The sequence below is a fragment of the Nicotiana attenuata genome, unplaced genomic scaffold, assembly GCF_001879085.1.
Source record: "Nicotiana attenuata strain UT unplaced genomic scaffold, NIATTr2, whole genome shotgun sequence".
Taxonomy (NCBI): Eukaryota; Viridiplantae; Streptophyta; class Magnoliopsida; order Solanales; family Solanaceae; genus Nicotiana; species Nicotiana attenuata.
Window position 1 is genome coordinate 114,097 of NW_017670977.1, and position 26,458 is coordinate 140,554.

Sequence of the window (26,458 nt, forward strand, 5' to 3'; positions counted from 1 at the left end):
AATCTGCACACAAGGTGCAGGGAGTAGGGGTGAGTACTACCGACTCAGTGAGTAATAAGCATATAAAATGTCTGAAGATAAGAAATCCACGAAATGCCACAAAGTAAAGCTAAAACTAACAGTCCAACACCTAACTACGAACTAACAGCAAAACAACTCAAAATATATCAGTCAAGTATAATGTAAAGATGCAATGCAATGCACATGACCGCTACGGCGCGTAGCCTGATCCATTTAACGTCGACGGCGCTCACTGGGGGTGTGTATAGACTCCGGAGGGGCTCCTTCAGCCCAAGCACAATATAATCATACGATTCACTGCGGCGTGCAGCCCGATCCATACTCAGTCCACAATATGCATATGAGTCACGTAACATATTCAATTAATTTCCCAATCTCAAATTTATTAAGAAGAATATACTTTAGATATTTAACTTTAGGAAAAGTGACTTAGCGTTTCATAACAGTGATTAAACACAGGACTGAGATCAATGATTATACAAAGCATGCTATCACAATGACATTCATCCTCTAAGGATGCTACAGATCGGCACAAGGCCCCAAACACGGCAATAAGCCCAGATATATTCAATACAGGGTGCGTATCAGTCGCCAATATAGAAACATTCTTGTTCAGGATGGAATAAGTCTCAATCCCCAGTCATAACTAATCCCGCACCTGCCATGGGGTGCGAGTTACGCCTTACAATAGCGTCACAATGTGATAAGCCGGGGTTTCAAACCCTCAGGCCATCATATACACCAACTACTCACCTCTATCCGGCCGTAGAATGGTCCGCAATGCCTTTTCCTTTCGTATCGACCTCCTCGCGCGTCGAATCTAGTCAAAATCACAACGAATACATAAATATGGGTTAAACAAAAATAACCCAATCAAAATTACTCGAAAAGTACTAAAATTCACGAAGTTGGTAAAACCCGAACCCCAGGCCCACTTCTCGAAAAATTTCGAGAATCACACCAACGGATTCTTCGTCTTACCACGAGTCCGTGCATATAAAGTTTACCAAAATCGGAGCTCGTTTGATTCTCCAAATTCTATTTTTACATCATAGCTTTCCAAGCCCTAGCCTGACCCGTTTTTGATGAATTTTTTACAATTTACATGTAATTTCTACTATGAATTCGAATATTTAGGCCAAGGAACTTACCTCCAAGTGATTCTCAGTCAAAACCCTCGAATTTCCTTGTTCAAAGCTCTTAAGAACGTCAACAATGGAGGAAAAATATGAAAGGGTCGCGGATGAAATATTATTTTAAAACCCTTCTGTCGCCCAGTGATTTTTCGCTTCTGCGGTCCCGCTTTCGCTTATGCGGGACCGCTTCTGTGGCCATATGACCGCTTATGCGGTTTTTCATTAAATCCTTGGCCTTCTGCTTTTGCGCCCAACCATCCGCTTCTGCGGATCTCACCATTCCGCTTCTGCGGCCTCGTTTTTGCCTATGCGGACACGCTGAAGCGATACCCCGTCCGCTTTTGCGGAATTACCCCGGTCCCTCATGGACCGCTTATGCGATCTGTTAGCCACATCTGCGGAACCGCTTCTGCGGCTCCTTTTCCGCAGATGCGGAAATACCAGAAGCCAGGTGAACCAGACCTGCAACAAACATCAAGATTCTCCGTTTAACCACCCGAAATCACTCCGAGGCCCCCGGGACCTCAACCAATAGCACCAACACACCCCAAGACCTTATTCAAACTTGTTGCAATCATCAAAACACTATCGTTAACATCAAAATCGTCGAATTACCATGGATTCAAGCCTAAGTTAAACTAAAACTTTCGAAACTTGCATTTGATCTAAAACCCGACCTAAACACCTCCAAATGATCTGAAACTTTGCACGCATATTAAAAATCACCTAACGGGGCTACTGCAACTCTCGGAATTCCATTCCGACCCTCGGATCAAAATCTCACTTACCATCCGGAATTCGCCAAAATTCAACCTTAGCCAATTCAAGCCTAATTCCACACCGGACCTCCAAATTCAGTTCCGATTGCGCTCCTAAGTCACAAATCATCTCCCGAAACTGGTCGAATCATCGAAAATCCATTCCGAGCCTTCTAACTCATAAGTCAACATTCGGTTGACTTTTCCAAACTAACCTTATCATAAAGAGACTTATTGTCTCATTTCTAACCAAACTCTATCCGAATTACTTCAAATTCTCCAAACACGTATAATGAAACATATAGAAGCATAAAACGGGGAAAACGGGGCGGTAACTCCCGTAACGACGGGTCTAGTCGTTACATGAGCACTATCAATTTGATCCTTCCAATTAGCTGCTTACAATTGAAAGTCACGAGCTTCCCTCTCTGAATCAAGAACAGCCTTTTCAGAGTCACGTGCCACCTTCTCTAATAAAGAAATTCTGCTCATCAGCTCTGTACCAATAAGGTTGGCCTGAAAATGATAAGGAAAGAAAAATTAGAATTCTAGAAAAATTCTGGCAAAATTAAAGAAAGAAGGGGCATACCTTCAAGGTGGAATGAACTATGTCGTTCATCAGAGTCATGCAGCTGTGGCTATTCATTTTTTCTTTCTCAATTTGACCTATTAAAGGTTCAAGCCAAACATCCGCCTGACCAGATTTCCTCAAAAGGCTGTTGTTAGCAGGCACTTCGATAGTCACTCTCCTCATAGCAATCCTCTTGCTTGTAGAACCCGCTTCTACATTGTGGACAGTAGAAGGAGGATCGGTAGAAGAAGTGAAAACAACAACGGGAGGTGCAGAAGAAGTTGGAGCAGATAAGGAAGGAACCAAAGGCACGGAAGAAGTTGGAGCGGATAAGGAAGGAACCAAAGGCACGGCAGAAGAAGGAAGGGAAGGAACAGAAGGTATAGGAGTTGAAGAAGAAGATAGGAGAGGTTTATCCAAAACGGGTCCTAACTCGCCACTCTCAAAACCACTAATGAAAAGTTGGTTAATCGACTCATGAGTATCATGAGGCGTAGCAACATCATCGTCAGAGACGAGATTAACAGGCCCGGTTGGAGAAAGATGATGAGAAACTTCAGCTTCATCAGAGACGATACGTCTCCGAACTCTTGGCCTTTTCACCAAGGAACCATCCTCCTCTTCTTCGTCGGAGCTATCATCGTCTGCGGTTTTTCTTTTCAGAAGAATATCCTGAGCACTTTCTAAAGAAAGTTGGGTTCCTAAACGAGAAGCTGCAACTGCTTCAGCAGTAACACCTCGAATAGGAAAACCTGACAAAGAGAAAATTGAAAGTTAAGGCAATAAAGAGAAAAATCTTACATACGAGAAAGACAAAAACTCATACCGTGAGTCTTTACTTTCCAACCATGACGATTGGAAATAAATTTCCAAGACCTAGCCTCCATAGGAGCAATCTTCAACAATTTATCTACCCAACCACGAAAATTGGGAATGTTCTCCACAACTCCCATGGTTGCTAAAGAAAAAAAAAAAACAAAGTTAAAGAAATTTGTAAATTCGAAAGAAAGAGGTACGAGAGAGATGAAAGACTTACGTGCAAAATTCCACTTCTCAGGGAAGGGAACGTTTTGTTCACCCACTAAACCAACTGTGGTAGCAGCAACAAATCGGGCATACCAGCCACGATCCTTATCATCTTCTGGGCTTACCAAAACTCTCTTACTCCTAGCCACTAAGGTAAAGATGCCATACGAAAAAGTCTAAGAGAGTATAGATGAATTAGGTGGGAGAAGGTGAAATCAATGTTTGCTAAATTGGCCAGATGCCTTAAACAAGCAACAGCCCTCCATACAAGCGGGCCAACCTGTGCTAAACAAACTTTGAAGAAACGACAAAAATCGAGAATTACTGGGTCGATAGCTGGTTTAAACCCAAGAGTAAAAGGGTATGTATAAACGAAAGAGAATGTAATCCTCTGATTTGGATTGGGGATTACAATGGCAAAATCATTACTCTAGTGACAATCTTTGCGAACTATGGGAGCTAAAATCTCTGTAATCATAGTGGGGTAAGCATCAACACGATCCAAACTAGAAATTTGGGTCCGAAGTGATTGTCTATCATGCTGAAAAGATAAATCGTTAGGGACTATTTCTTCTACCAAGGGTTCCTGTAATGGTTCAGAGGTCTCCTTGCTCTTAGAAGATGATTTTTGAGAAAAAGAACCTCTAGTTCTAGAGGAAGAACCAGGGCTAGGAGAAGGCATGGCAGAACCACCACCACGAGAGGATCCTAAGCTACGAAGTCTCCCACCTCTTCTATGTCTAACGGGAGCATTGGGAAAATTGTCTAAAATAGGAACTCTCTTAGGGTTAGGGTTCGAAGAAGACATGATGAAGAAGAGAAAGAAGTAAACAGAGATTCGCACAATTCAAGCGTTCAAGGAAAAAGTTTTATGTGGTAAAAGGTGAAAGGAAAAATTGAATTTATACTGATGGGCGACCGTCAAAAGTAAAAACGCAATAATGGAAGGATCACAATAATGGTAATTGATACTTCATGAACAGTGGAGCCGAAAAGACAGCCTGCAAAAGTGTTGGAAATTGAGGAACCAATAAGAAGATGACACGTGTCTAAAGCATTAAATGGAAGTGATAATTAAAGCGCCAACTCTGTCAGAACATTAATGGTGACAAAAATTCTCCTTTAATGAATTCCACTTCTCAAATATTCAAACTGGTGAATAAATGGAAAGTGGGGGGACTATCTGTATTGGGAAAAGTTGTATTTATATGGTGATGTGTCATGGCACGTAGACTGACCAAGCAGTCAAAGAATTAGGGTTGGTTAACAGATACGAGCAACAACAGACACGAGCAATGATAGATACGAGCAAGTTAAATGAAGAAGGTACGAGCAGTCATACAAATAATTCAACGCTCGTACCTATTCAAGACATTCAAAGGTCAAGGATCGAGAAGAGACAAAGGAATGAATCTGACAGCAAAAAGAGCCCAGATACAGCATTTAATGAGTATTAAATACTAGAAACGTTAGAGAATATGTATTGAATGTATATGATTGCATAACGTAACATTTAAGGTCATTAATTGCCCATAATTGTCTTATTATGACAAAGGGAAAATCTGTATTCCCAAAACAGCTATAAAAGGGAAAGTCACAAACAACTGTAAGGACACGAAAAAATATTACTGGAAGATACTTTGTTCTTTTTGCTTTCTGATTGTATTATTCAAAATCTCTTTCTTATATACTTTTCCGATTATCAGTAACCCGAGTTCTTCTAAATTCAAGCTTTGACCTAAAATCTAATTTTTGGTTAAACAAAGGGCAATGTAGGAAAAAAATAATTAATTCATTCTTGAAATCTGGGAAAATCACTTAGTTTGGACCACAAAAGAAAGGCCAGAAAATCACTTATTTTGGACCGGACGGAGTAAAAATATTTGGCCCATTTCTCAAGATATATTAATTAACTTTTTTCTTATTTTATTCTTAATATTACTTATTGTTGAAAGTAAACAATACTAATAGACATTTATTGAAGAGAGATAAGAGTATTAATCAAATTGACTTGATTTATGCTTGATCAATCAGCCTGATATTTCTCTTTAAGTTTTTATTTGCTTACTATTTCTTTACACGTTTCTCACTTTGGTTTGGATCATGCCCAACCAATGACGGATCCAGAATTTATAGGTCGTGGGTGCTTCATTAATTTTAGTATATATTCACAGTGATTAACCATGAGCATAGTGGCCGGGTGCTTACGGTCAATTATTGAATATTTTAAGTATTATATATATGAATATATAACACAATTTTGCCAAAGTCAATGGCTGTTTCCGCACCCGTACCTCCAAACTTAGATTCGCCACTGTGTCCATCGGGTTTACATAAGAATTTTTCCTTTTATGAGCTTACTCGATGCGAAACTTGATTAATCAGAGCTCCAATACGAGTACCGCACATTAAAAAAAAAAGAAAAACAAGAGAGATAAGTATACAGTGCATCACTACTAGCTAGAAATTCGCTATTTTCTGACTACCAAATAGTCGAAAAGTAGTTGGAAAAGTACCTATTTTGACTACTTTCGGACTAATATATAGTAGTCGGAAAAAGGTAGGTCGGAAAAATTTTCCTGTAGTCGGAAAAGTTTTTCCGCCAAAAATTCGAAAAATGAGCTATTTTCCGACTGAAGTAGTCGGAAAATTAAAAAAAAAAAAAATTTATATGTTTAAGTAATAATAATGTAGCCAGTGGCCAAGTGCTAACTTTGCAACTTGCAAATTCCCGGAATCGTTGTGAAGAAATTTTCTACCATAATTTTGCAGACCTACTTACAAAAACGTGATATTTAAATGCAATAAAAATGACTTATAGTTGTGATTTACCAGTCTGTAGTCTTTCAAAATTCGCATTTCCTCTTTTAATTTTTTGAAACCAATTGTCTCGCCTGATATTTTCAATCTAAGCTGAAATTTAATCAGCTTTCCTCTTTCAACATTTGATTTGATGATTATACTTTGGAATAAGACAACAAATAATTTCATTGGTCATTAGAGCTACAGCTAAATTTTTTTAAAAAGTAAATGGAAAAAATAATTAATTTATTTTCATTTTTTTCTTAAATAACGTTAATTTAAGCACTATCATCGAGATCCTTGAATTTTAATGTACAAAGTTTTAATTTCACGTAAACTTAAAGCCGAAATGTATCTTGTATTCATTTTTCAGCTCACATTGATCATTCTATAATTTAACTTTGAAACCACTTGATTAAATTTATGGTTTCTTTGCAAAATCATTGAAGCTTATGATGCATGACACGTGTTATGATGGGAGTGAACTTGATCCTTCCTCAAAATCGTATGTTACTCTATGATTGAAAAATGTGAAACGGCGAATCCCCAGAACTCGAGTTTCCAATAACGGTAATTGACAAGATACGTGGCATGAGCTCGAATTATCTTACCAACAAATTCTTTGATTGCCCTCAGATTTTGAGTGTGATAACATGTTCATAAAGGTGACAGACAAAATAAAAGCTAAAAATTGAAATAAACAAAAAAATTCCAAACCTATACTAGCTTAGTTAGAAACAGAACAATATGGACGTAAATGGCTCGTATAGATGATCACAACCAGTTGGAATTAAAATGTTCTCATTGCAAGAATATGTATGCGATTTAAAGAACACAGGTAAATTATTTAGTATTTAAAGTAAAATAAATTTAAATAAAGCGAATGTATTAGAATATTTATATAATCAATCCCTACTGATTTTTGATGGAGGTGTAGTTGATTGATGATTGATTGACACTAACAAAAATATTATATTTGAAAAAGAAAAATTGTTGGTGAGAGTTAAACTTTCAACCTCAAAATTGTGTGATAACAAGTCTTATCATTTACTTACTGTTCGATAAAAAGATGTTAAACCTTTTAGCTAAATTAATTAATGATGGGATACAGGATAAAAAGGTAAATCTCAGCCAAATATAATTGACTCAAAATCCAAACCCGCTGAATATCACAGTCGAAGGAGATCAAGTTTATATAAGATTCTATGAAATGATTAACAAGCATCGAGTGTAAATAACAAGCTTACATCTTTGAAGCATTTATATCATACTTGTAATAGCAAAGAAAGAATAGAGGGGAAGTTGTTGATAGCTAGGCGATCTCTCCTTGTTGATTTAGCGGTGATGATTACAAGAAGTTGCAACCGAAATCTGGGCTGTTGATCTCTCTCTCTTAGGATGCCCCCACTTCTTATCCTTCCTCCGCCATCTCAATAGGATGTCAATTCCCCCTTTATCCAACGGACTTTCTCATGAATACACTCTTTCTCGATTGCCCGGGTAGTGCTACGTATGCGTTGTCGCGCAGGCCTTCTGACGGCTCGATCTCGACAGTGGCCGAGGTGATTGCCTGCTACCACGCCTCGTGGGTACGAGTGCGATTTGGTCGACCCCTTGTCGTTCTTTTTAGAGAACCATCTTGTGGTCAGATTTTGACCCGTACAGTTAGTCCCTCCACCCGTCGGGGTCGCCCTTCGGTGAATTCGACGGGCGAATTCTGTTGATTCAAAAGTTAGGAAAAATCTGAACATCATGCGCGGAATGGGGTCCTCAGGGCGAGGTAGCGACATGACGCTTCATGAATCTCATTAGACCGTTACGTCAGCTCAGAGTCGAACTGTTGCATCAAGTTATGATATCATAAATACACATTATGCATCATCATGGCGCACGTTTCCCAGGCACCGTATCATGTCCCTTGCCCTTTCAGTTTTTTGATTGGTGGCTCTTGGGTTTCCCGCTCAGGACATTGACGTTCCTATAAGTAGAGGGAATCCTTCATTTGGGTGTTATATTTTTCGATTTGCCTAGGAATTTTACAAACTCCTACATTTTTCAATCTTTCATACTCATGCTTTCGTCAAAATTCTACGGGGTCATCCTCCCTTTTCACCCATCATTCCTGTTTATTTCGATCAAGGCAAACCAATGGCTGTTACTTCGTCTCAGACTGACAAATTTGTCGAAGCTCCGGTACCGAAAAATAACGTGCCCCTCCTTGAAGAGGGAACGGAGGCGGAGAAAGATGAGGGGTTCCCGACGGTGGAAGAGATAGTTCCCCGCCCGGATAAGATGAGGACATATTTTAACAGTCCTGCGGGAGACGAATCGGATCATGTCCCTTCCACTATGGATGAAGCGGCGATTATGGCTCTCAAGGCCAAGTGGGGAATCCCTGCTCAAATCGAAATGGTACTGGCAGCGGGGGTGGACATTGTACATCTGCACCGCCCGGGATAATGCGCAATTTACGCGTACCTCTTTGTTGTCGAGTACACGCTCTCTCTGCCCTCTCTGTTGGTAGATTTCTGCCACTTCTACGAAGTGTGCCCGGCCCAGCTTTCTCCATACGTATACAAGTTCTTCCTCATGCTTATCAAGTACCCGGAGCTTGCTGGACGAGGAATCTCTCTGAGGCACGTGCTTCACATCTTTGCCCCTCATTTTCTTCAGGGTTCAATGATCCATATGCGCCATCGAGGAACCAAGAGTTTAGTGGTGAAGATGGACGATAAGGCCAATCGCTGCTTCTGGGAAAGCTACTTCTATGTTCGGACAGAGCACCTTGTGGCGGATTCGGCAGGGTTCCCAGAGACGTGGAACTTCGCTTGTGAGTTCTCCTTTATTTATTTTGTGATTTCTCTTAAGGCGGTCGTCGATCGTTCTTCATCACGTGATATTGCTAGGGACTTATATTTGCCTTTGCAGCCAAGAGACTACCTCCCCCGCTAGCCGACGATATTCGTAAGTGGGTGGGCGCAATTCTTCCCCATACAGCAAGGATTCGTGAATGGGCGTCCTTCCATGAGAAGTATGGGCACAAGCCTCTCACCGGTGAATCCGCCCGCTGCAATTTTTCTTTCTTTCTTTACCTCATGTTTTGACCTTGTCGTTGTGTGATCGTTTTTCTTTGTTGACAGGGAGAGTGCGAAGGATGAGGGCTCCTCTGCTCGCATTCCGTTGACAGGCGGCCCCTGCCCAGCCTGCGCCGAGGGCCGCCCTTCGTCCCACATTGAGAGCTACTACCCAATCTGTGCCTGCAGCCGGAGCCTTGTGCGTGGAGGCTACTCCTCAACCGGAGACTCCGGTTCCTATTGTCTGCTCAACGGGCGAGTCTTCTCATGCTGGTAGTGGAGAGGCCCCGTCGAAGAGACGACGAGTGGTGTTGGAAGTGGCTCCTCAAGCCGAAACATCTTCGAGGGGCAACTTTTCTCCGGCGATGCCCGAAATCGATGGTGGTGCCGACCCGAACGCAGTGGCTACGCCTGTTATGAGTGGTCAACAGGCTGTTGTGGTGGAGAGACGGAGTCCCGAGGCTACCATTGCTGTCTCGGGCGGCCCTTCGACATCCCGGCCGAACCGCATTTCTTCTTCGGTCGAAGAGAGGGGGAAAGGCGTCATGGTTGATGATTACGAGTCTGAATCTGACCTCGATCCTGATGACGTTAGGATATTCGAGGAGGGCTCTACCCGAACTATAGTGAGAGCGGGAGGTCCTTCCCGAATACTCGAAATTTCGTCGAACCTTAACCTTTTGCAAGACACGGTGGATTTTGTGCCGCAGTTTCACCTTTTGTGCTTTGCCGCAGAAAGTGAAGCTCTTCAGGACATCAGCGATGCCGAGTTGTCACGTGGTGTGGCCGCGATGGGCTTAACGGTAAGTTCCTCTTTGTATGTCTTTCTTCTCTCTTTGTTCTTTCCTTTTTTTTTTGTGACCTTGGCCTTTATCGACTCTTTTCTTCTCTTTGTTTTTAGTCGTACATGCTGGAGATCAAGAGTGCTCGCATGGCCGAGACTCGGGCCAAGATTTTTCTAACGATGCTTGAAAAGTATTGGCGGTATCGCAACAAATGTCGTGAGATGCATGAGCGGCTTAAGGCGTGTACTAGCTCCCAATCCATCGGGGATGAGTTGGAGAAAAGGGATCAGGAGCTGATGTAGTCTATTCGCAGATGTAGTGAGCTCGAGGAGCTGCTTCGTGCCAAGGACAAAGAGCTTGAGTTGGGAAAGGGGGTCGCTGCGGAGTGTGAGCATCTTCAGGCGGAGGTGCGGTCGTTGCAAGCTGATCTTCAGCAGAATGCCGTCAGAGTTGAAGCTTTGAGTGCAGAATGGATGGGGAATTTGGCCGAGCTGGAGAGAAAAGTGGCCGAGCTGGAAAATGTCGAGAACGCTTAGGCGTCGTCTTTGGCAAGAGCGACGGCGTTGGAGGACACTATCCGTGTCCTCCAGTCTGAGCAGGAATCCGAAAGGGCAACGGCCACGTTTAGGGAGGCGCGACTCGAGGAGCGTATTGGTGAAATTGACCGGGAGGCCTCTAGCCTAAGAGACCGGGTCGTGAAACTCGAGGCCGAGAAGGTGCAATTATTGGCTCGGGTTGAATCTACCTCTGCCGCTGCTCCTCGCCACTTGTGTGAGCTGTGGGTCCATGCCGAGGCCCAACAAGATATATACAAGGGTTTATGGGAGGTGGGTAGCGTTTCTGAGGATGCCTTTGAAGAAGCCCGGCCGAAGGCACGCGAGGCTCGTGCCAATTGCGGCTACGACCCTACGACACTGGAGGTTGGCGAGGATGCTAATGTTGAGGATGGGTTACCTGAAGACAATGATGGGGAGGACGGCGGTGATGACACCGAATGAAAAGTTGTTGCAGCTTTCATAGTTTCATTTTTTTTGCTTCTTTCTTCCTTTTTTTGGGGGTCCTGTTTCGACTTTTTGTAAGGTGCGGCTGTTGCGTACGTGTGTTTAAATAAAATTGTTGCTTTGCCTCTGTTCGCGTGTTATTTGATTTTCTTTTTCTATTCTTCTTGTTTGCCGTATTTCTCCCTTTGGCGTAGGCCTTCGAATTTCTTTGTGGGGAGTCCCTGACCTTTTTTAATTGGGAAGCCAACCTTGTGTTGATCGGGTAGCATACCATTGTACGAGCCTGAATGAAGTAATTTTGGTTTTCGCCGATTAGGGCGAGATTGGCTTCTGGCTCGTCAGTTCGGGCGAGATTGCCAAGGGCGAGTTCAAGCTCTGACTTATATTCGGATGAGTTCGAACTTGAAGTCGCCGTTTTGGGCGAAGTCAATTTCTGACATTTGGACAAGTTCGAACTTGGAATCGTCGTTTTGGGCAGAGTCAACTTCCGACATTTGGACGAGTTCGAACTTTTTCTTTCTTTCGACGACAGCCGATGGCCGTAAAGGTGTTAATTCGAGCAAGGTCGGAATTATAACCCGTTATAATTCGAGCGAAGTCGAACTTTTCTTTTGGCGATGGTCGTTGGCCGTAGGCGTGTTATTTTGAGCAAGGTCGAAATGGTAACCTTTTGAAATTCGAGCGAGGTCGAATCTTTCTTTAGGTGATGGCCGTGGGCCGTATGGGTGTTATTTTGAGCAAGGTCGAAATAGTAACCCATTGTAATTCGACCGAGGTCGAACCTTTCTTTAGGCGATGGCCGTGGGCTGTAGGGGTGTTATTTCGAGCAAGGTTGAAATAGTAACCTGTTGTAATTCGAGCGAGGTCGAATCTTTCTTTTGGCGATGGTCGTTGGTCGTAGGGGTGTTATTTCGAGCAAGGTCGAAATAGTAACTCGTTGTAATTCGAGCGAGGTCGAATCTTTCTTTTGGCGATGGCCATTCGTCGTAGGGGTGTTATTTCGAGCGAGGTCGAAATAGTAACTGTTGTAATTCGAGCGAGGTCGAACCTTTCTTTTTGCGATGGCCGTTGGCCATAGGGGTGATATTTCGAGCGGGGTCGAAATAGTAACCCGTTGTAATTCGAGCGAGGTCGAATCTTTCTTTTGGCGATGGCCGTTGGCCATAGGGGTCTTATTTCGAGCAAGGTAGAAATAGTAACCCTTTGTACTTCGAGCGAGGTCGAATCTTTCTTTTGGCAATGGCCGTTGGCCGTAGGGGTGTTATTTCGAGCAAGGTCGAAATAGTAACCCGTTGTAATTCGAGCGAGGTCGAACCTTTCTTTTGGCGATGGTTGTTGGCCGTAGGGGTGTTATTTCGAGCGGGTTGAAATAGTAACCCGTTGTAATTCGAGCGGGGTCGAACCTTTCTTTTGGCAATGGTCGTTGGCCATATGGGTGTTATTTCGAGCAAGGTAGAAATAGTAACCCTTTGTACTTCGAGCGAGGTCGAATCTTTCTTTTGGCGATGGACGTTGGCCGTAGGGGTGTTATTTCGAGCAAGGTCGAAATAGTAACCCGCTGTAATTCGAGAGAGGTCGAATCTTTCTTCTGGCGATGGCCGTTGGCCGTAGGGATGTTATTTCAAGCGAAGTCGAAATAGTAATCCATTGTAATTCGAGCGAGGTCGAACCTTTCTTTCAGCGATGGCCGTTGGCCATAGGGGTGTTATTTTGAGCAAGGTAGAAATAGTAACCCGTTGTACTTCGAGCGAGGTCGAATCTTTCTTTTGGCGATTCCCGTTGGCCGTAGGGGTGTTATTTCGAGCAAAGTTGAAATAGTGACCCGTTGTATCATTGTGTATTTTTTGGAGAACTTTACGCGTCGTCGTACTGTTTATGCGTGCGTCGGGTTGAGTCCCGGTGTGTTCGACTTTGTTTTTACCTGAGAGTACCGGGCGTTCCCTAGGTGAGTCCCAACTTGCTTAATCTCGCTTTTATTGGAGAACACTGTGCGTTTCTTGGGTGAGTCCCAGTTCGCTTAATCTCGCTTTTATTGGAGAATACTGTGCGTTTCCTGGGTGAGTCCCAGTTTGCTTAATCTCGCTTTTCCTGGGTGAGTCCCAGTTTGCTTAATCTCGCTTTCATTGGAGTTTTTTCTTTTGTGATAGTTGTTATGTACCGAGCCATTTCTGTTATTCGTAATATGCTGCGGTTTAGAGGGTTTTGCTCGGTCATTACTTGCAGGGAGGTATGTTGCAGAACCATTTTCGGGGGTGTTTTGGAGGCATTGGCCCCTCGCTCGCATACCCGTGCGAGTACTCGCGTTCCTGTTTTGAACCAACAAAAGAGTGAAGATAAACCAAAATACAATTGTCTGTTACCTCGACCTATCAAGCCGGTGAAAGAAGGAGCGGCGTTGTAGGGTTGCTCGCTCCGCGTAGTGCTCGCATGGTGGTTTTAGATTCAGCGGCCGTGTTCGCCTTTGTCGTTGACCGCGTCTAGGCTTCTCGTGGGTTGGGCCCATCTTGCTCGCTGAAGTGTTGAAACCAAGTCCCAGTCCGATCTCATCCGATTTTCACAAACAACAAGGGAAACACGTCATACTTCGTTCACAAATCATCCAGTGTGTGGGTGGATGCGAAAATAGAGTAGGATGTGCCCGCTCTTTCAAAAGACCACATAGCAGGCTATCGTCCCTTCCCAAGGGGTAGGAATACGTGTCAGTATATACGGTAGATATGTCAATTGGGCTATTGTCATGCCAGACAACCGTGATTCTATTTTGAACGTGCATACGTCATGCCAAACCCATCGTTACATGTGAGACGTGGGTTTTGCATAGACATCGGTTATAACTTCTATTTTATGTAGGGACCTAACCTAGATTAGTATGGTCATCTTGAAGGCTTACCTATCGCTCTCTCGAGTTGGTGTTTGTGCTGAGATGGTAAGGCCATGACAGCCTGGTAGTGATATTTCGCTGGTTCTATTCTAAAGGAAACTAAAAAAGTTGGCTAAGAAATTCCCACAGACGGTGCCAAATTATTTGACCAAAAAGAAGTTAAACCTTTTACCTAAACTAATTAAAGATGGGATACAGGATAAAAAGGTAACTTGTCACGACCCGGATTCCCCACCCTCAGGAGTCGTGATGACGCCTACTCGTAGAAGCTAGGCAAGCCACGAACTTAAAAAAAATCCTTAAACTCTTTTGTTTTTAATTCCTTTTTAACCAATTAAATTAACAGAAAATAAGCAGTTAAATAATAGCGGAACATGAAGATTAGCAAAAGTCTTAAATAAATATAAAACCGAATCATCCAGACGACCAACACGTGCCTCTAACCAGAACCTGGTGTCACAACATTCACGAACTATCTAAGAGTGCTACATACAACTGTCTGAAACAAGGAATAAAGTCTGTCTCGGATACAAGAGGAAACAGTGCATCAAAATAGATAGAAGAGATGCCGGGCATGCGGACCCCTGCAGGACTACCTCGGAATCTCGTGGACTGAAGGCTGGCTCCTGAACTACTACTGCGTACCGTATGCTGCTCCGGTACCTGGATCTGTGCAAAAGAGCACAGAGTGTAGTATCAGCACAACCGACCCCATGTGCTGGAAAGTACCTAGCCTAACCCCGGCAAAGTATTGACGAGGCTAGGACCAGACTCCAGATAAACCTGTGCAGATATATAATATATTGCAGAAAAATAAACAAGTAATGAGCAGTTAAAAGGGAGGGGGTACATGCCTCGGGGAAACTGTTCAACTTAGCAGAAACTAAATAAATGTGAAGGAACAGTACTGTATCTAAAACAATATAATGACACTACTATTGCGGCACGCAACCCGATCCATAGGTATATATATATATATATATATATATATATATATATATATATATATATATATATATATATATATATATATATAACTGTTGCGGCGTGCAACCCGATCCAATAAATATAATATATCTGTTGCGGCGTGCAACCCGATCCAATAATATATATATGTTGCGGCGTGCAACCCGATCCAATATAATATATGTTGCGCCGTGCAATCCGATCCAATATAATATATGTTGCGGCATGCAACCCGATCCAATATAATATATGTTGCGGCGTGCAACCCGATCCAATATAATATATGTTGCGGCGTGCAACCCGACCCATATATGTATACATAAATAAAAATATTGCGGCGCGCAACCCGTTCCAGATATACAGCTTACAGTAATCATGACAAAAATTCCGGCAAGGGATTAACCATAAATACTCTATCCCGGCAAGGGAACTTAACAGTACAAGTATATTCGTCCTGGCAAGGGAGAACCAGCTATAACCAATCTCAATTCAACTTCTAATCATCTCCATTATCACCATTTCCAACTCATAAATAACTTCTACGAAAATAAGCCAAGCCTTTGCTCCATACCACGGATCTACCCACTATTGCAACCATAGTATTATTCAAGAATACCAAATATCAATTTAAGACTCACGGTCATGCTCGACACCGACGTATAGATACCCGTCACCATGCCTATACATCGTACTCCACAAGAAACACATAGCAAATCTGACTCAACTCATAATCCCTCAAGCTAAGGTTAGACCAAACACTTACCTCAATGCCTTGAACACAACTCAAGCCTCAATTATAGCTTTACCCCTTGATTCCACCGCCAATTCGCTCGTATCTAATCACAAATTACTTAATTACATCAATAAGTGCTAATGAATCAACCCCAATGCATGAAAATGAGTTTTTCAAAGTTTTACCCAAAATGTCAAAAATTGCCCCCGGGCCCACGTGGTCAAAACCCGAGGTTCGAACCAAAACCCGATTACCAATTCCCCCACGAACTCAAATATATAATTTGTTTTGAAATCGGACCTCAAATTGAGGTCCAAATCCCCAATTTTTGAAAAACCTAGGTTCTACCTAAAACACCCAATTCCCCCATGAAAATCTTTGATTTTTGGTTGAAATCGTGTTAGAAGATGTTAATGATTGAAGGAAATGAGAAAAAACTAACTTACAATTGATTTGGAAGAAGACTTGTTCTTGGAAAATCGCCTAAGTGCGTTTGGGTTTGAGAAAATATAAAAAATGGGGTTCAAAATCGTTTAAGTGTAAAATTGCAGGTCTCTGATATGGGAATTGCGAACCCCGACCTCTGCCGATGTGGGAATTGCAAAACAGGGTTCGCATTTGCAAAACCTTCAGAAATCCCAAACTTTCGCATTTGCGAAACGATAGTCGCATTCGCGACTTCGCATTTGCGAAGAAGAGATCGCATTTGCGATCACAGAGGATTTAGGCGGGCATCGCATTTGCGATGCATGGCTCGCATTTGCGAGACTGGCTTCGCAAATGCGAAGCCTGCAGATCAGAACACACCAGCTATTTTCAAAGTTCAAAATGCACCCGTGACCTATCCAAAACTCACCCGAGCCCTCGGGGCTCCAAACCAAATATACACACAACCTCAAAAACATCCTACGGACTCATTCGTGCGATCAAATCGCCAAACTAACATCATAAACATCGAATTAAACCTCAAAATCCAAGAATTCTTTCAAACTTCATAAAACATCAAATTTTCCAATGTAGGTCCGAATCACGTCAAACGACGTTCGTTTTCAACCAAATTTTACAGGAATGACTTAAACCATATATAAGACTTGTACCGGGCGCCGGAACCAAAATACGGGCCCGATACCTACACGTTCTAATCAATTTTCACTTCAAATTTCCTTAAACAATTTCAGAAAACAATTTTACTAAAAAAAATATATTTCTCGGGCTTGGGACCTCGAAATTCGATTCCGGGCATACGTCCAAGTCCCATATTTTCCTACGGACCCTCCGAGACCGTCAAATCACGGGTCCGGGTCCGTTTACCCAAAACGTTGATCAAGGTCAAATTTATTCATTTTAACATCAAAACTTAGCATTTTTCACAGAATTTCATATTTAAGCTTTCCGGCTACGCGCCCGGACTGCGCACGCAAATCGAGGGGACTCTAAATGAGGTTTTCAAGGCCTCGAAGACACCGAATTCAATTAAAAACAGGTGATGACCCTTCGGGTCGTCACATAACTCTCAGCCAAATATAATTGACTCAAAATCCAAACCCGTTGAATATCACAGTCGAAGGAGATCAAGTTTATATAAGATTCTATGAAATGATTAACAAGCATCGAGTGTAAATAACAAGCTTACATCTTTGAAGCATTTATATCATACTTGTGATAGCAAAGAAAGAATAGAGGGGAAGTTGTTGATAGCTAGGCGATCTCTCCTTGTTGATTTAGCGGTGATGATTACTAGAAGTTGCAGCCGAAATCTGGGCTGTTGATCTCTCTCTCTTAGGATCCCCCACTTCTTATCCTTCCTCCGCCCCAGTATATAGGCTGTCAATTCCCCCTTTATCCAACGGTCTTTACCCGACGGACTTTCTCATGAATGCACTCTTTCTCGATTGCCCGGGTAGTGCGACGTATGCGTTGTCGCGCAGGCCTTCTGACGGCTCGATCTCGACAGTGGTCGAGGTGGTCGCCTGCTATCACGCCTCGTGGGTACGACTGCGATTTGGTTGACCCCTTATCGTTCCTTTTAGAGAACCATCTTGTGGTCAGATTTTGACCCATACACCTACAAGTCTCAATTAGAGGCACATATATGGCAATTTTGGTTTTAGGTCGGAAGTTCATATTTATGTCCCGAACTCTAATTTATTTCTCGTTGAATATAAAGGATATGCTGCTGATAAATATATTTGACAACTAATTCTCTTGAAAGTTCGACGATAGCATCTTAGGGATCATTTGGTTGGGAAACAAATTATCTCATGATTAATTATTTTGAGATTAGTTATCTCACCCTTCCATGGAGATAAAAAAAAATACTACAATCCCTGGATAGCTAATCTCGGGATTAACTATACCACGATTTTGTCCCAACCAAACATGGGATAAACTCATTTCAAATTTAATCCCGGAATTAATTAACCCTTATCCCTCGTACGAGCCCTTATTGCACAAATGTCTTGTACCCTGAAATATAAGGTCACCCGCTATGTTGCACAGTAAACTTAAGAATGTTTTGTCAAAATGGAGAAGGGACGAATATGGCAAGCTCAAGCTACAGAATACTTGAAATGGAGCAGTCGGCTTTAACTAATGGATCTTTGCAAGTCGAAGAACCAATGCTTGGAATATTCTTTAGAAACTTCCTACTTTTGTTTGTTGAGAATTGTAGAGGAGAAAAAGGAGGAAAAAATGGGGACTAATATCACTGCCAATCCAGAAAGGGTCATTCTTCAGGTTTCTAATGCATTAGAAATTCAGGCAGATAACACTTTGTGAGTGTGCCATTGGAAACATGACCATTAATTATCTAAACACAATATGTTCTCAAAACAAGATTTTAAATTAGGCTCATTTACCATGGCTCCACAAATACAAAATCTTCCCAACAAGTACTCCTGGTAAAGGCAAGTTGGATATTTTTGTTCTTCCAAACACCTAAGACGAACAAGAGCAAGACATAACATCCTTTTCCTTCCATGAACTGGCCTTCAAGTAAGAATTATGTCCCTTATGACTTGCAGTCATAGCACCATAAATTGCAGCTTCTATCAGGGAGTTAATCCAATTTGTTCATGTAAAGTGTAAACCGTGCAATCGTCTTATTGCACAGCAATCTAGCAAAATGGGAGACCTGGGCTTAAATGACAGTTGGTAACTTCACAGTCTCAGCTTGGTTTTCTACTCACCCCACATTGATGTACCACCCAATCCAATTTCATCACTTACTGATGACAAATGGAGAGCAGCAGCACCAGTTACCAGATTCTTGTTCTTCTTTTTCTTTTTTGGGAATGTAACCAAGCCTGCAGTTGCATCAACATTTTGGAGTGTGTTTTGATTAACGCCCTTCCGACTACTAGTCAATGGATCTTCTGATGAATCAGGACCAAAAAGATCTGCAAAAGGAGTTTCTCCATCGTCAATGGCACTTGCTTTATGTTGTTTAGCCTTCTTACTAGACTTTTTAGCTGATTCCTTGTCCCTGACAGCAGTATCATTTTTGTTGGTTGATGCTTTCTCCTTCAAGACTTCACTCTTCTGTTTTTTGTGCTTTTGTTCCTCTCTTGTGCCAAGTTCAACGGGTGGAACCCCCACATCATAATTGGTTCTTTTTTCTGTTTGTACCAACCCCTTCCTCTTACGATCAGAAGCGGCAATATCAAGATGACCACTTTCATTTTCAAAATCGACTCTCCCACCCTCTTCCTTTTTCACGGCATTTTCAATAGGTTTAGCATTGAGAATCTGCAAATTTGGCAGCTGCTTCTTGATCTGGTAAAACATAGTTAGTCAGCACATGATATTAAAGCTTGAGATCCAGAGAAAGACAAAGTATGCACCAACCTTTTTGGCCAAAGCTTCATTTTCAGCAATGGGGTTCCCTTGTAGGTTTAAGTTTTTCAAGTTAACTAATGAAGAGAGCACCTACCACAAAGCCACACAACCACATTTTCGGCAAAAGGAAAAGTTTGAAATAAGATAACTATCAAAATAAGAAGAGATAGGATATAAAGCAAACAAAGAGGAATTTGAGGGGATAAATGGGATCTGCAAAAATGGCTACCTTCAAATCTGAGCACTTCATGATAACATTGTTTCCAATGTCTAAGTTTTGTAGTTTTATATTAAAAGCCAACTCACTGGGAAGTGTCTGTAAACAATGGAGAAAATGCAAAATTAGAAAAATAAACGACTTGCAGGTAATTCAGGAAGCCTCTGCAGTCCAACATAACTGATAATTAGCTATAGCACTTACCTTAATATCATTATGAGCAAGGCGTAGCTCCTTTAACTCAGTGCAGGATTTGAGTGAAGAGTCAATACCTTGTAGTTGACAATTCGAGAGAGACAACTAGAAGGCCAGTACACATATGGTGTTAGGACATAGTAACACCATAATGAATTATCATGCAGTAGAAGATAAACGGGAAATGAAGAAGCGCTTACTTTTGTGATTGAGTTAATTTTGGCCAGACTTTGCCCAATTCCAGATATTGGATTTCTAGAAAGGACTGCAACATAAACCAATGCAGAGGGACACTTTCAACTTAATTGATTGTACGGCAAAAATGAAACACAATCAGACTAATTAAATTTGACGTTGAAGTTCAGAAAGGCCAACAACTACACAAGTTAAGGACTATTCATCTTGATGCAATATGTGATGGTGGCACAAAAGAGCAACTAGAATCAATCAACCATCACAGTCCAAGAGGACCAAAAGATAGCAGTTTTTTAAAATCTAATTAGCACTAGCAATTTGCCAAATCATCTCCCAGGGCGAGTAACTACAGCCGCCTTCACAACAGAAGTAACAAACAAGATTTCAGACAAGCCAATGGCGGCTAATAACAGCCTCTTGATCCCGTCAAGCCTTGTCAAACATCAAAGATTCACGAATTTTCAGTATTCAGTACAAAAATATCAAAGAGTTGGTCGGACAAATAAAAAAGATATGACAAAGGGAAACTAAAAGAACACAAAAGATTGTTATTCTTATTCTTTATCATTCTTTTATTTTCTTTGAACTAAACATATACGATCCTATTCAAGATGTAACTAACTACCAAAAACCTTGTTATCTTCTTGATTCCAAACTCTGTTCTCTAAACAAATGATTGGGAGTTCAGCCAACTTCATCCAATTCTTTAAGCGAACAGGTCAGTATCTCTATGGCTGAAACCTGTCTCATTTTTTACTTTATAACCAAATGCCTAGGCATATGAAATAATCGCAACCAAGGTATAAGGAGTTGAGATTTATTATGGTATGTTCTTGTTCTCTTGAGTGGATCTTGGTGATATCATTGTAAGTTTAATCTCCAGAATCCAGAAGGGTCACCTGAATCAGTCACACTAATAGATACTTTGGATTTGTTTTGCATAAGAGAGCATACTGAAACTCGCAGATATAAGAACTGGGAATCTGTTTACTGATCTGAGTACTGTTAGCGGAATAGCAAACTATAAATTACACCATGCTCAATTACGCACTAAGAATTGATCATGAAAATAAAAAATTTGAGATCGAGGAACCCATACCTAATGTATTCAGCTCTTGCATTTTATCAAGCTTGCAAATCGAAACAATGTCATTGTCTGCCACAGAAAGGCAAAAGTAGGTCAGTATATTAAACTAATTTTCCAGCATATATTAAGCTCTGATGGAGAAAAACAGTGGTACATATACAGAAGCTCACCATTCAAAATCAGTGCTCGCAAGTTCACAAGACCACTGACCTCGTTCATTGATTTGAGCTTGTTTTTTCCAGCATTCAGTACCTGATATAGCAAGGAATGGTATTAAAAGCCAAAGACCTTTTACCTCTTTTAGATCTAAAGGCTAAAGAGCCATCAGTTTAGTAGCCATCAACTGATGCTGTAAGCACCCCAAAATATGGAGAAAAAAGAAGAAATATTATGACAAGTGTTATCAAAGGCGAAAAGCGCAAAAAAAACTCTAAGGTTTGTTGGGGCTTTAAGCGCAAAGCGCAAATAAAGCGTGAGCTTTAATTGAAAAAGGCGCACGGGAGAAAAAGTAAAAATATGTATTTGTAGTCCAAGACTAATAATTATAAGTACGATAACAAATATACGGACAAAGAAATTGAAAAAAAATTACGATAAAGTGATATTGTTTAATATTGCCTTTTCAGGATTACACTCATTGATAAGGAAAAGTATGCCTTAGAGCCTTGATGCGACACTAAAGCGCCCACGAAGCGACGCAAAACGCTTAACATGTTTTGAGCCTCGCTTCAGGGCTTAAGCGCGCCTTTGACAACACTGATTATGACACAATCGCATGAGATGAGTTTATGGAAGGGGATCTTAATGGGAAAGAACAGGTTATAGTACTTTGGCCATAAAATCACCAGCCCAAAAAGAATACTTTTTCCAGAGAATGTGCGGTAAGATGTGGCAATCCTGAAGGATGCATACCACCGGTGTTCAGAGTGCTGAATGATATGGAGTGGATCAATTGTTTAATATTATTTAAGAAGGGATAAACAGAAAATTATGCAGGATGAAAATTTAAGGCGACCTTATAGGACTGAGCGGGATGAGGTTGCTGAGTGCTTACAGAATTTACCAATGTGCAATAGAGGAAAATATTACCCATATCTTCGGGGTAACAAAAAGAGACGGGTGGGTTGACAGCAAAATCATTCAAGTGAAACTTTTTAGATGGAATTATCAGAGGAATGGGAGAAGAGGGAAGTGTGAGAAGTATGAAATGTAATCTTAACTACAGAAAACTTAACGAGGAGGAGGAGGCAAATTATCTTGAATTTTGTGCAATACCCCCTCTTGCGGCATTGTAGTGTCAGGGCTTGGTTTTATATATGTTTATCGTTTAATAAGTATTACCAAAACACAGTGAATCAAGCATTGTCTAGCCTAAAGAAAAACACCGTTATGCCTCATCTGGCTTATTTGGAGTGCAAAAAATATGAGATTATCCCGTTACAGTTAAAATAATTTAAAGAGTATATAGAATCTTGTTTGCTCATTAATCAAAGAAACAAGCAAAAAGATATTGAACATACAAGTCTGGGTAGATAGGTGCCAACTATATAGAACTCTTAACATTTTCCCCCTCGAGCAGGAAAACTATAATTGCTCGCTTTGACAAGTGAAAATATAGTTGCTCTATGCCTGCCAATCTTCACTTGGATATGTTTTATTAATCAATTTCCAAATGCCAAGAAGAGTTAAAACAGAGAAAGCAGTCTTTTGATAAGTATAAAGGTGGAGAATGATGTTATAAACAATTGGAGAGAGAGAGAGAGAGAGAGAGAGAGAGAGAGAGAGAGAGAGAGAGAGAGAGAGAGAGAGAGAGAGAGAGAGAGAGAATATAATTGGCGTATTTCATGCCTCAATGATAAGTATAAATAAATACACATTTTGCTATAAAATAGAAAAGATAACTATAAGTAATAATATTTAAAAATTATTTTGGTTTATAATAAATTGGGTGTAATAGTTTGCTATAGGAGATAAAATTTCCTTTCATAATGTAGGAACTAAAAAGAAAATTTTTGAGCCTTATGCAAAATTGGGTTACAGATCGAAAATTGNATATGGAAAGGGACTTCGGCCTGCGAACGCCAGCTAGGCTACCTCGTAAGTCCCTGGACTGAAGAGGGCTCCCGATCAACTACTGCTGTGGTCCAAGAGCTGCTCCGGTACCGTAATCTGTGCAAAAAGCACAGAAGTGTAGCATCAGCACAACCGACCCCATGTGCTGGCAAGTGCATGGCCTAACCCCGGCGAAGTAGTGACGAGGCTAGACAGGACTACCAAGTCAACCTGTGCATTTCAATATATACATATATATATATATATATATATATATATATATATATATGCATGTGTGTGAATGTTGTGTAAAGGACAGCGAAAGACAACAGGACAGTTTAGTAGAATAGAAAACATTGAGCTTCCCATGTTACTCCAAGTTTCAGATTTCAGGTTACTCGTTTCCACTTCTAGAGATTAGAAAATGATATTCGTAAAACAATTCTCTCACAGGCTGTAGCATGATCTGGCCTTTTAACACACACAAGTTTATCAAATGGGAGAGCTCATAGATAACAATAACGATAGCAAGCCAGAAAATCCAGTTTAAAAAGTACTCAAAAGCAGAAAATTCATTAACAAATTACGCGTGTAGAATCATGCACTGTAAACAAGCTCACTACTTACCTCTTTACAAGTGAAATAGCTCACAACTAAAAGGATAAAAGGGACAGCAAAAAAGGAATCAAAATGCTGTACTCACAGTGAGTTTAATAAGCCCTCCAATCCCTTTCAAGCTCTCAAGTTTGTTTTGTACAACAGACAGCCACTTCAAATTCACACACAACTTCAATCCCTAAAATTTCATTAACAAAAATTGAATCCTCAAATCTTAGCACCCAAAAATAAAGAGAGAAAAAAAGTTTCCTTTTTTTACCTCAAGTGAAGTTAAATTGTTAAAGCCAAGATCAAGTCTTTGCAAATTCTTGAACTCGCTCAAACAGGAGACCTGCAAAAAAAAAAAAAAAGAACCTTGAAATGCAATACTATGAGATAAGAAAATTGGAGGGTTTCCTTTTCTTTTGAGAGAGATTGGAAATTTATATATATACATCAGAGAGAGCTTTGTGAGTAAGGGAAAGAGAAGTAATGGAGTTTGGGTCAGTGGTGTTGTTGTCTTCCAACACTTGCTTCCAGCTCAACACCGCCATGGATAACGGTCTGCAGGGATTATTAGGGTTTTAGTCTAGACTAAAACCCCTCAATAGCAGAGCTAACATTTTGATGTAGACGGAAATCAGTGTTAGACCTATACGTCGCTTATTTCATGCAGCGTCCTGCCATAAATAATAATCCAACCGCTCCAATTTACGTTAACATGTTTGACTGGGCAACGGAGTTTAAGAAATAATGAATACTTTTAGAATTGGAAGAAATTCAAAAATAGCCAGATTTACCACTGGTCGTTGAAAAATAGTCAAGTTTCAAAAGTCATCGAAATTTAGCCACTTTAAATCTGAGCGAAAACACTGTTCAAAATTCGGAAAAATACGCCCACGAGAGTTCCAGCATAAGTATGCTTGAACTCCCGTAAAATTTGCGGGAGTTCCAGCATAACATTTTGATGTAGACGGAAATCAGTGTTGACCTATACGTCGCTTATTTCATGCAGCGTCCTGCCTTAAATAATAATCCAACCGCTCCAATTTACATTAACCTGTTTGACTGGGCAACGGAGTTTAAGAAATAATGAATACTTTTAGAATTGGGAGAAATTCAAAAACAGCCAGATTTACCACTGGTCGTTGAAAAATAGCCAAGTTTCAAAAGTCATCGAAATTTAGCCACTTTAAATCTGAGCGAAAACACTGTTCAAAATCAGGAAAAATACGCCCGCAAATTTTACGGGAGTTCCAGCATAAGTATGCTTGAACTCCCGTAAATTTTACGGGAGTTCCAGGATAACTATGCTGGAACTCCCGCAAATTTTACGGGAGTTCCAGCAAGTATAATTGTCCAGTATAATATACTGGAGTTTGGAGCACTGGTGCTCCAGTCTCCCGCAAATTTTACAGGAGTTAGCAAAGTATACCGGTCCAGTATAATATGCTGGAGTTCGTACACAAATGCACCAGAACTCCCGTATATTATACTGGACCGGTCCCTGTTGCAGCAAAATAGTGGCTATTTTTCATTGACTTGATAAACGCTGGCTATTTTTCATTGACCAGTGTGAAAACTGGCTATACCATGATATTTTAACTTTAGAATTTGTGGTCCTAAACAAGTTAAAAGGGGGCCCAGAATATTTGTGTGGTTATAAAAGCTTCTCATTAAGGGTAGAATTGTAAGTTTAAGCTAAATTGTTTCCAACTTTAGAAAGGGTTCATTCTTTTTTGAACAGACCAAAAAGAAAATAGGTTCACATAAACTGGAACGGAGGGAGTAATGATAATAATAATAATAATAATAATGATGTTTACCTCGAAAATATGAGTAACAATTAAACTTGTTTATGGTTTTAAAGATATGTGATTTAGTTTAATACTAATTAATAACCAAGAAATCTAACGTATAAGTGAAAGAAGTGAATCAAACCAGTTTTTTAACAAATCTCGACCTCGAGCTGTGATGGCCTCGAGGTTGGCCAACAAGAACAGTAAAATAAAGACAATAAAATTAAGAGACAATTCTGATGAAATGTGAGCAAGAAAGTAAGAGAGTATATTCTTTTGACAATGATTGATGATGGTTACAAATGATTGGGATCCCCTTTATATAATAGGGGAACCCTAAATAAGGTACATTTCTATTTACAGCAAGGAATCTTATTAGGACAGTTGTCTAACCGCCTAGTACGCATTCGTACTAACTCGTACAAATCTATTCCAGAATTTACGCCATGATATTGGGACGTGGCAGGAATCTTGCTCTTTCTGTTACAAACCCGTAACGGCATCATCTCGGGGTTGGTCATAATCGGCTCCGATGTTCCTCGAGCACTTAGATCTTCAAGACTCGTATTCTGCCTTCGAGCTCGAGCTCGGTCTATATTGAACTAGTTCTCGATGCGACCTATCGAGCCTACAAAATCGGGGACATATGATTTTGACCGATATTGATAGTCCCCGCATTTCTTAGAGTAAAATGATAAGAAACGGCTTGAGCCTCGATTCTCCGC

General features: G+C 40.9%; 2 protein-coding genes across 2 annotated transcripts in view; both read right to left on the reverse strand.

Annotated features, from left to right (window-relative positions):
- Positions 1-8,104, reverse strand: part of LOC109244982 (flocculation protein FLO11-like) — a 38,772-nt gene extending 30,668 nt beyond the window's left edge. The window contains exons 1-2 of the mRNA XM_019412158.1: positions 7,795-8,104; positions 2,693-3,046 (exon numbers count right to left, since the gene is read on the reverse strand). Coding sequence (XP_019267703.1) covers positions 2,693-3,046; positions 7,795-8,104 — 664 coding nt within the window. The remainder of the gene's footprint in view (positions 1-2,692; positions 3,047-7,794) is intronic.
- Positions 8,105-18,453: 10,349 nt separating this feature from the next.
- Positions 18,454-24,589, reverse strand: LOC109244983 (leucine-rich repeat-containing protein 9). The gene is made up of 10 exons (XM_019412160.1): positions 24,390-24,589; positions 24,215-24,286; positions 24,041-24,133; positions 21,456-21,537; positions 21,298-21,354; positions 20,204-20,268; positions 20,013-20,108; positions 19,821-19,907; positions 19,601-19,681; positions 18,454-19,528 (listed from the first exon to the last, which is right to left on the reverse strand). The coding sequence occupies exons 1-10, from the start codon at positions 24,486-24,488 to the stop codon at positions 18,935-18,937; spliced, it is 1,326 nt and encodes a 441-aa protein (XP_019267705.1). The 5' UTR covers positions 24,489-24,589; the 3' UTR covers positions 18,454-18,934.
- Positions 24,590-26,458: the final 1,869 nt, after the last annotated feature.